General features: G+C 49.5%; 1 protein-coding gene across 1 annotated transcript in view; it reads left to right on the forward strand.

Annotated features, from left to right (window-relative positions):
• MLYCD (malonyl-CoA decarboxylase) overlaps nt 1-8,396 on the forward strand; it is a 16,338-nt gene extending 7,942 nt beyond the window's left edge. Inside the window, exons 2-5 of the mRNA XM_012648224.1 lie at nt 557-669; nt 1,670-1,826; nt 4,818-4,967; nt 7,111-8,396. Coding sequence (XP_012503678.1) covers nt 557-669; nt 1,670-1,826; nt 4,818-4,967; nt 7,111-7,644 — 954 coding nt within the window. The 3' untranslated portion in view covers nt 7,645-8,396. The remainder of the gene's footprint in view (nt 1-556; nt 670-1,669; nt 1,827-4,817; nt 4,968-7,110) is intronic.
• The last annotated feature ends 1,407 nt before the right edge of the window (nt 8,397-9,803 follow it).

Genomic DNA, 9,803 nt, shown 5'->3' on the forward strand with positions numbered 1-9,803 from the left:
GCCAATTCAGCTGTGACCCACCACCATTTGAAAGATGCGTCCTGATTCAGTGATGTTAAAATATGAAAATGCGCATCTTCAAGTTGATGAAGAGGACCAAGTGCTCGTTTGTCTCAGGAAATGCAGTAATAATGTTTTAACATACCAAAGAGTATTCCCGAGAGGGTTAGGACTCAAGCCCTGTGCTGTGTTTGTGTTTCCCTTGTGATGCGTCTTTCGTCGTTGCATGAATTTTATGTATTTAGTATGTTCACTACGGCGAAGGAATCGGAGCATACTATTTGATTTGGGCGAGTTAGTTCAAACTGAATATTCCCATTCAGGTAGCTTACAGACTGAAGGAGTTACACCTACATAGAGAGTTGAATTAAAGACCGACTTGTTTTGAGATAAGGGTTTGATAGAGGCAGCTCAGACACAGCTGCTCAGCAGCCCGTCTTGTGCAGTCTTCCTTCGTGTCACGTTGAAGCGTTGTAATTCCTGTGCTGGCCACGATGCAGAGACGGGCTTGATCTGTCGGAGCCTGAAGGCCTGTGTCGTCTCTTCTCCTTTTCAGGAAATGAACGGGGTGCTGAAAGGCATGCTCTCAGAGTGGTTTTCTTCAGGGTTCCTGAACCTAGAACGCGTCACCTGGCATTCCTCGTGTGAAGTGCTACAGAAAGTCAGTGAGTAAGTAGTAAGGGTTTTCTTATATTCTTTATATATATTTACGTATTTTTATACTGGCTGAAAGCCAATCTCCATTCACACGAACATTTTATTTCAAGCCCAGTAAGATCCAAACACAGTATCCACAAACGCTGTGGCTGTCAACACACAGGATACCCAAGAGGAGGAGGAGGAGGAGGAGAGAGCATGAATAGAACCTGCCCCGTCTGTGGGATCTTACTTGTTTCTCATATTTGAAGCAAACAGCCTCACTTTATGGCTTGCCAAGACCCCGTTATCAGAGTTGTGTTAACTCACTGGACCAAGTATTTGCGTCAGTAAGCAAATCAGCATTTAGCTCATCTAGTTGTTCAGAGTTCTCCCTTGGCTAAAGTCTCTAAATGAGCGACATCGTGCGTCGTCACAATACATCCAGGACACAGTCCGCACGACCTGGAGACTTCTTTCTACCTAAGGATCTCACGTCCCGTGCTGTCCTGTGGAATCTAAGGTTTGAAACACGTCCTATTTGAAGGGTAACAAATCCAAAGAGACAATAGTGCCTGCTGCCACTTCACGTGCTGAAGATAAAATAGCATTTGGATGAGGTGACTAGACAAAAGGAACCCAGAGATGAATACAGTATTTGCGGCGTTCACAGCGGCTTCCAAACTACAAGGATCCAAAGGAAAGAAAAGACAGAACGTTGAGAGAAGAAGCCTTTGATTAGATCTGTGTGACTATCTGCCGCGTGAATGCTTCCCGGGGCCTCACAAACTGCTCTTGGAGTTGGTATTAAGAATTAGAGCACAATTGTGTATGTAAAATGGTCACTAACTGTAGTTCTCTCAGCCAGTGCTGTTTCTCATTAAAGTGATTTTCTTTGAATTTTCCAAAAGAGTCAATTAAAGCTGTATTTAAATAATGTATTTCACTTAAGTGAATAACATGAATAGGAATGAGCACTCATTATGTAACTTGTAAATTACACGCGTCTTCTCCCTTTGCAATCTCACGCCAGGTCCGAGGCCGTGCACCCTGTCAAAAGCTGGATGGACATGAAGCGCCGCGTCGGCCCTTACCGAAGATGCTACTTCTTTTCTCACTGTTCAACCCCTGGGGAGCCCCTGATCGTCCTGCACGTGGCACTGACCAGCGACATCACCAGCAACATCCAGGTACCTGCAGACGGTCCATTCTGGACAACACAGGCATCCCAGAAAGTCTCTTAATTTTTTTTGTTTTTAACTTGGTTTTGTCCTCTTTTTTAGAAAAATAAATTGTGTTAGAATTTTTTGGACTTTTCAATTGAGTAGGTAAAATCTCCAGATTTGTAGTTACAGAATGTAGAAGTATAGCATATAGACAGTGACGGAACAAGGAAAGTATTCATCTGGCTACGTTGACCGTGAGCTGAGACACAGTTGAAGTCTATACGGGCAGAAAATAGCTGTGAGGGAAGAAGAGAGAGAAGGATGCACAGGTCAGCTTTTCCACACTTGTTAAGTGCCTGTGAGGAGTTTTAAAAGATACGTGATTGAAAAATTGGACGACATATTCCATCCCCTACACCTGCTAGTCCATCCCCTATTCCCAGGATGCTGCCGGGGAGTGGAGGTCGTGGGAGTCGTGTTGGATAGTCCCTCCTGTGGCAAGCTGACCACCTCCTGTGGGGTCTGGCAAGGATGTCTGCGGCCCTCGTGCAGGCCCCAGGGACAGAAGAGCCAGGACCACATCACAGGGTCTGGCCATAGGAGAGCAGGGCTCGGCGGAGGGAGAGACAGGTAGCGGGGAGCTTGAGACCCCTGGGTCAAAGTGGGTGTGCTCAGACCAAGGGGATGCAGTGAGGGCTTTGGGGTAACAGTCGCCAGTTCGGAATCCAAATGGACAAAAACACGTCCCAAGAGGAGTGCCCGGGCAGAGTTTCCTCGTCAGAGAAGTTAGAGAGATTGAGGAGAGCAAATGGGCAGATGTTCCCGATCAGCAGGGAGAAATCAGCAGGGAGAAATTAATTCCCTTACAATTTTTGTGTTTGAAGGAGTCGCGCTCTCACATGCTGTCGGTAGGACTAGAAGTCATTACAGCCCCTCTGAGGGCCGTTTGGCAACATGTATTAAAATACAGAATATGCATTCCTTTCGGCCTGAAAATTCCACTCTTGGGGATTTGTCCCGGGGAGATACTCAGACCCGAGTGCAGGCGGTTGCTCATCAGCGTCCTCTGCGGTTTTTGAAGACTGGAGACGATAATGTGACTGTCCGTCGGCAGAGGCTGGGTCCAGGAAACGCTGGTGTGAACACACAGCACGTCTTCACGTACTTTGGATTTCTTTGTGTGCATTTAAATATCGATGTAGGTTTGTGTTTCTTACATGGAAAGCCAGCCTGGCCTTACTGCTGAGTGAAAATTCGAGTTACAGAATAGCATGTGTAGTGTGGTCTTATTTATAATAATAATATTAATGTTATCTATTGAGTATGTGCTCTGTGCCCATCTTGTCTGTGAAGCACATCTCATTTGCTACTGCTCGGAGCAGGCTGTGAGCTAGGTGTTACTATCATTGGCCTCAGTTTAGACTCAGGAAACTAAGGCTGAGGGGAGCATCAGTAGCTTGCCCACCATCATAGAGCGAGTGAGGGTGGAACCAGGACTCAGACCCAGCCCACGTGCCTGCCCCAGGGGAAGGAGCCTTCTGGCTGTGTAGAATTGCGCTCGTGCATTTGAGCATGTGAGAACACGTGTGTGCACCACTGTATGTATAGGTGTATTTAAGTGTGTATGTACCCGCAGCCAGAGACAGCCTGGAAAGATGTCCACGAGAAGGTCGACAGCAGGCCTGAGTGTTAGATTCTGGAGTAACTTGTGGTTTCTTCTTTATACATTTATTCTTTGCCTCTTTGACATTCTACATACCTCATTTGTGTAACTGAAGACAGACTCATTTTTATTTTGAAAACTCTAAAGAAAGATTGCTGGGAATTTTTGCATAAAGAACCACAAGATAACTTTCTTAAAAAACAAAGGGGATGATGTGACAAGATGAAGATGAGGAGCCATGCAAAGTGGGCTCTGTTCTTTGAACCACAGAGTTCCTCCATCAGATAGCTCAGGACAGCAGGCCCCGCACAGGCCTCAGAGGGTGTCCCCTCTGTCTCATGAGCCTCCCCGCTTTCCTTGCACCAGCTGTTATCGCAGGCCCTGTTGAGAACCTGAAGGAGCTGAAAGCTGAGGGCATTTTCCCTCAGGGAGATGTGCACATGTTCCATACAATTTTAGAAAGTTTGTGGACCTCTAGACCCCATCCAGGGCTCTGGGCTAAACACTCCTACTTCAGGAATCAATTGTCGCTGGTAGAAGTTAACACTGTAACTTTGTTAAGGTGTTTTAATGTGTTCTTCAAAAGCAAGCTGGTGTACCTGCTTTGAAGCAAACCGAAAGGTAACCACCTGCTATTCCACCATTCTCAAGTGACCTTCGGAGTATTAGGGATCAAAAAACCACGTAATCAAAAATGACAGTAAAATCAGACTTCAGCTGAGTGACTTTCCAATGTAAGTCACTTCTTAGATTGCGCGTGTGTCTGTGCAGATGTACGTTGTCACATAGGAAAAACAAAGATGTTGGTACAAAGTCAAAAAGGTACATGATAAAGTCATAAAAGGTAAATTTCCTAAAAGAAAAATTATAAAGGACTGCATATGGCCTGTTGAGAAATTTGAAAAACTAGGGTTCAGAGAAAAGGAGCAAAAATAACTAAAAGAAAAAAATAAGGCCTTTACAGAAAAGCTGAAGAAATTGGAGCTATTTGGCCTCAACACAGGGACACTGTATGATCTCTGGGGAGTTCACGGAGCAAGTTTCTGTTTGCACCAAGGCCTAAAAAAGACAAAAAGGGACATAAATTGCTCTTCAACAAAGTTTGCACTAGAATTTCAAAATGGTAGAGATGACACAACACTGAGCAGACAACCTGGGGAGTTTGCGAGATCGTCTCCTCCAGAGTTTTCAAAACAGAATAGTTTAGTCTTTATCACCTAAACCCAGACTGGGAAGCCAAGGTCCCAGCTCTTTGAATCCCCTGAGAATTGTCTCATGACCCACGAGAAAGGGCTGTGATGTGGGCTGGCAAGCTCGAGCCCACTCTTAGAACCATCGTTCGTGTCTTCCAGGCGATAGTGAAGGAATGCCCTCCGTCCGAGACAGAGGAGAAGAACAGAATCGCTGCCGCCATCTTTTACTCCATCAGCTTGGCCCAGCAAGGACTACAAGGGGTGGAGCTGGGAACGTTCCTTGTAAAGCGAGTCATCAAGGAGCTGCAGGTGAGTGCGGCGGAGCAGGATGCGCGTGGCAGCCCAGGCTCTGCCTCGCTAAATGTGGCCAGGCCCCACCAGTGAACCTTGTGGGGCGTCAGGTGTGATGACTGGTGGCAAGTCCTGCCACAGCTCTCTAGGGACATGGATGAAGATAGGAACTAAAGGGATGAGGAGGAAGTAGAAAAGTGCCGGATGCCCCTTGGCAAGTGCCAGGAGCCACGAGACTCCAAGAGAGATGAGAACGATAGTAGAAACATCTAGAATCTCGCTTCTCAGTTGCCTGCAAAATGCAGGTGTGTTCTGAGGACATGCACTCTCTCCAGGGTGACCTCGTTCTGGCTGGCCAGGATGTGCCCAGTCTCATGTGTTGTCCGGTGTAAGTGTCAGGAGTGCCTCGTTTCACTCTCAAGTGTCCCAGCTTGGATGATACAGTTGGTGGCCATCCTAGCCACACCTGACCTTCTCCCCTCCCCGCCCACACCCTCAGGGCCTCTGGCCCCTGCATCCCATCGGCGTGGGCCTATCTTCCCGTGGTCTGCAAGGGAGCGCTGAAGCTAGACCAGGCAGCTTGAAGGCAAATGCATTGGCTTATTTTGATCTAACTCCCTTCTCTTTGTTGTTCTGTGAGAAACCTTAACCATCCTACGGCAGAAATGTTGAGGTTCACTCTGGGCCTAGGCTTTTAAAAGCTATCTCCTCAGAGGCTTGAATGAACTGCAATGAGTAGAATCTAATTATTAAGTAAAAAACTAGATTGCTAATAATTGGCTCAGAACGTGCTGTTCCCTGTGTTTGGTGCTGCAGAGTGTGCAGCCGCAGCTCCTCCTCAGAGAATGACGAGTGGATTTAAATGTTTATACGCTTGGAATAAAATCAACAACAAAATTCAAACCCAAAAAGCAAGGGTCAACCCGGGGGCAACCTCCACAACAACCCCGGACAACTTCCCCCCCAGAGGTGATAAGAAGCCACATCTAATTAATGGAAGTTTCTTACTTCCTCTTTGCTGAAGTTGTTAAGGAGCAGGGCGAGGAGGGGGCGTATCAGGTAAGAGGCAACCAGAGAAAGCAGAATCCCGGGTTCTGAGTAACGCACCCACAGACTGTTTCTGAACCAGGACGGCACCTTAACCCGCTAGTCCTGGCGGTGTCACTTACCTGGCACTCGCTGCGAGCTGGGACGTCATCAAGGAGCATCTGGAAGGAAGCTGTGTCACCATCTCTGCTCGAAAGTGTTCCTTGGGGTTTATAAAAGCAAAAAACTTGAGAGCCACCTTCAACGTCCAATGAGAAGACTCTGGTCAGGCAAATCATATATAGTCTTTTAATGTTACTCTCTTGTTAAAATTATATTTTTGCATTTTAGATGATGAGAAAATGCTCATGATATGAACTCATAATGCATGATGTAAAGCAAGTGTCTGACCCACATAAAAATTGCACAGAGAAGCCAGAGGATTGTACTTTCTCAAACTATTGAGAGTGGTTTACTCAGAGTAGTGGAGTATAATGGTTTTCTTTTCTTTCGTCATAAATTTTTAAAAATTTTTCTATAACGAGCGTGTATTACATTTATAATTAGAAAACACTGAATTTTCTGAAATGGTCATTGAAATCTCTATAATTTGAACAATAACGGTTGAACTGTGTCGTGTGATGTGGGAAATGCCCGCAGCCTCCCCTCCGCTCCCCCTTCCCTCTTCATTCACCAGTCGCCGGGCATTTGTGTGCCAAGCACCACGCAGTTTCTGTGGCTGCAGAGGTGTCGGTGGCGGTGGCCTGGTGTGACACAAAGACGAGCTCTGGCATCAGAAACTGCCAGGTCCCACCTCACAGTGGCCAGTTCTCTGGTTTTAAGCAAGTCTCCCGACTCAGGTCTCTGTTCTGCCAACACAACAATGGTAGGGACAGAGACACCTTGTCCTGGGGACTCAAGGTACCTCCAGGGCCTGGCACACCTCAGGTTCCTAATAAATGTTCCTTGAAGGAGGAAAAATAACGCACATCAAGTGTCCCTTTGCCAGCTACGCAGCGGCATACAAAGGTCAATGACACGTAGACTCTAAGTGGAGAGCTGTCCCGTGTGGGTAACACGCCTGCTGAATTTCTGTGTTTTCTCCACCTCCCTCCACCCCAACCGTGCTTTACAGAAAGATTTTCCTCACCTGGGGACGTTTTCAAGCCTGTCGCCTATACCTGGATTCACCAAATGGCTCCTGGGGCTTCTGAACTCCCAAATGAAAGAGCTTGGGAGGAGCGAGCTCTTCACAGACTCGGAATGTAAAGAACTCTCCGAGATCACCGGGGGCCCCCCGAACGAGACCCTCAAGGTCTTTCTCAGCAGCAACGAGTGGGTGAAGTCTGAGAGGCTGGTCCGGGCGCTGCAGGCCCCGCTGATGCGGCTCTGCGCCTGGTACTTGTATGGGGAGAAGCACCGCGGCTATGCCCTGAACCCCGTGGCCAACTTCCACCTGCAGAACGGGGCGGTGATGTGGCGCATCAACTGGATGGCGGACGCCAGCCTGAGAGGCCTGAGCAGCTCCTGCGGCCTGATGGTCAACTACCGCTACTGCCTGGACGAGACGGGCCCCAACAGCACCGCCTACCTCGGCTCCAAGAGCATCAAAGCTTCCGAGCAGGTCCTCAACCTGGTGGCCCAGTTCCAGAAGAACAGCAAGCTGTAGAAGGAAACCTCTCCCAAAGCCTACGTCTGCGGCCCAGGGCTCAGAAAATGAACATTTTCAGGACGGGTCGGGCTCGTGCATCAAAAGGGGCTTTCTGAGTAAAGCCCGAATTGACCCAGGTCCTCTTGCCCGCAGGGTCGCGCTGTGAGGCCAGGCCCTAACTTTCACTGCCCTGGGAAAGACGCTGCCTGGCGCAGGTGGTGGCGGGTGCGGGTGCGCACGGACCAGGCGGGGTCTCTGTGCTCTCTGCAGAGATTCTGCTGTGGCCTTCGGCCTGGCCTCTGCCGGGGCTGGTGCCGCGGCTCCTCCGTGTTCGGGAGGCTCCACCGTTGTCCTCCCAGGGCGGATCAGTCAGCCTCCCGAGGACCAGGGCGAGTGGTCCAGATGAGAACAGATTTTACTTGGAGCTTCTAGAATGTAATTTGGCAATGATTGCTTTAGCCATTTTTCTCCATGCAACAAAAAGGGATATAGGGCTGTGCTACATTTTCCCAGTTAAACTTTACCCTTTGAAGTTCACAAACATATGAAAGGGTTTGTGACTTTGCACAAAGGTAGTAAGTTAAGTCACTGAACACAAAAGCCGTTGCTGCTTGAGGCATAAGTTGGATTATGGACTCTAAAATTGTAGGGATTCCAGTTCATAATGAACTGGATAGTAAAGAACGAGTTTGTTCTGTAGAGCATTAAACACATGATTATTTAATCGTGGTCGCCTTTAAGATTGGAGACTGCTAAGGCCGGAATCAGCTCTGAGACGTCAGCCGTTCCGTGGGTCCCCAGCCAGCCCTGCGGGGTGTTGGGTGTTCTAGGAAGGGGCCGGAGCATGCGGGATGAGAACAGAGATGCAGGACGACTGCGGCCGTGGGAGGAAGGAGAGCGTGTGTCGGTGCGTGTGTCGACGCATGTCTGTGTGTCCGCGTGTGCGTGTGTCTGTGCACACGCGCATCTCTGGTTGCAGTGCCTTCGCTGTCCTCAGGCAGACAGGTCCCCTTACCTTCATTTTCCATCTTTAAGATCCATTCAGGGTCCTTCTCTGTCGTCCCCTCTGTGTGTGACACGTTGCCTCATAACAGACGGTGTGACGGTGGTCACTGGAATTTTTGCTTCTCTGAGACCCGGTGGGAGCAGTCTCCAGCCTCCTTGCGGTGCTCGGGGCTGACTGGGAAGGGCCCGGGGCGCTGAACTGCTCACGGGCCAGTCACCCACGGTCCTGACAGCCTGCCGGGCCCCACTTCTGCAGGCAGGTGTCCCCGGACCCTTGGTCATCCTGAAACCTGCCTCTGCCTTACTGTCGTCTTTCTCAGCTGTTGCCCTAGATCTTAAAGACGACCAACAATCTCGTGTGTTTTATCCCTTTTCCTCTGAGATGTCCTGGAGAGATCACATGTTCCAGAACGTGTTCCAGAACGGCCTTGCCCCGGAGAACACACACACTGTGCAGTCTTTTTGTTTTGGGGAGTTTTGTTGTTGTGTTTTGCAGTTCCAGGGAGCTCCTTGACCTCCTGCCGCTGTTCACCAAGCCAGTTCTGTTTGGGGTAGAAACAAAGCTCACCTGGCTCACACGAGGCTAGAACCCTCTGAGGTGTGTGAGCAGCAACTCATCTCACCAGGCTGGGGCTGCCGCCTGTGAACTGTGTGAAAGGCCAGAAGCAGCCAGAACTTTGCCCCTCGGAGCGAGCCTTGTCCAGCAGGCAGAGTCAAGAGACACCCGGGAACGCCCCAGCCCATGCCTGTCCTCGTCCCCGAGCCCCACCCAGCCGCTGTGTCTGTTCACGGCCGCGCCAGGGCCTCCCAGGCTTTGAGACCACTGTCCCCGGGGAGCTCGGGAAGAGCTGACACGTCGGCTGCCTGCGTGGCAGGCGGGCCCCGAGACCACAGCTCCCAGCACCCACATTCCACACCTCATCTCTTCATTTAACCTCTTATGGAAAATTTCAAACATACACACAAGTAGGAGAAATGAATTACTATAATGACCCGGTGTACCCATCACCCAGCTGCCACCGTCATCCTCGCTTGCCTGTCTTTGCAAACTGCTTACAACGCTTTGCAGTTACAGGTGCTCAGGGAAGACGGACGGATGGGTGGGTGGAAGGAAGGAGGGTGGGTGGACAGATGTGCCAGCGCCCCCTCTCTGTGCCTCAGCCCACACCGCC

Source organism: Propithecus coquereli, unplaced genomic scaffold (genome assembly GCF_000956105.1).
Source record: "Propithecus coquereli isolate 6110/MARCELLA unplaced genomic scaffold, Pcoq_1.0 Scaffold280, whole genome shotgun sequence".
NCBI lineage: Eukaryota > Metazoa > Chordata > Mammalia > Primates > Indriidae > Propithecus > Propithecus coquereli.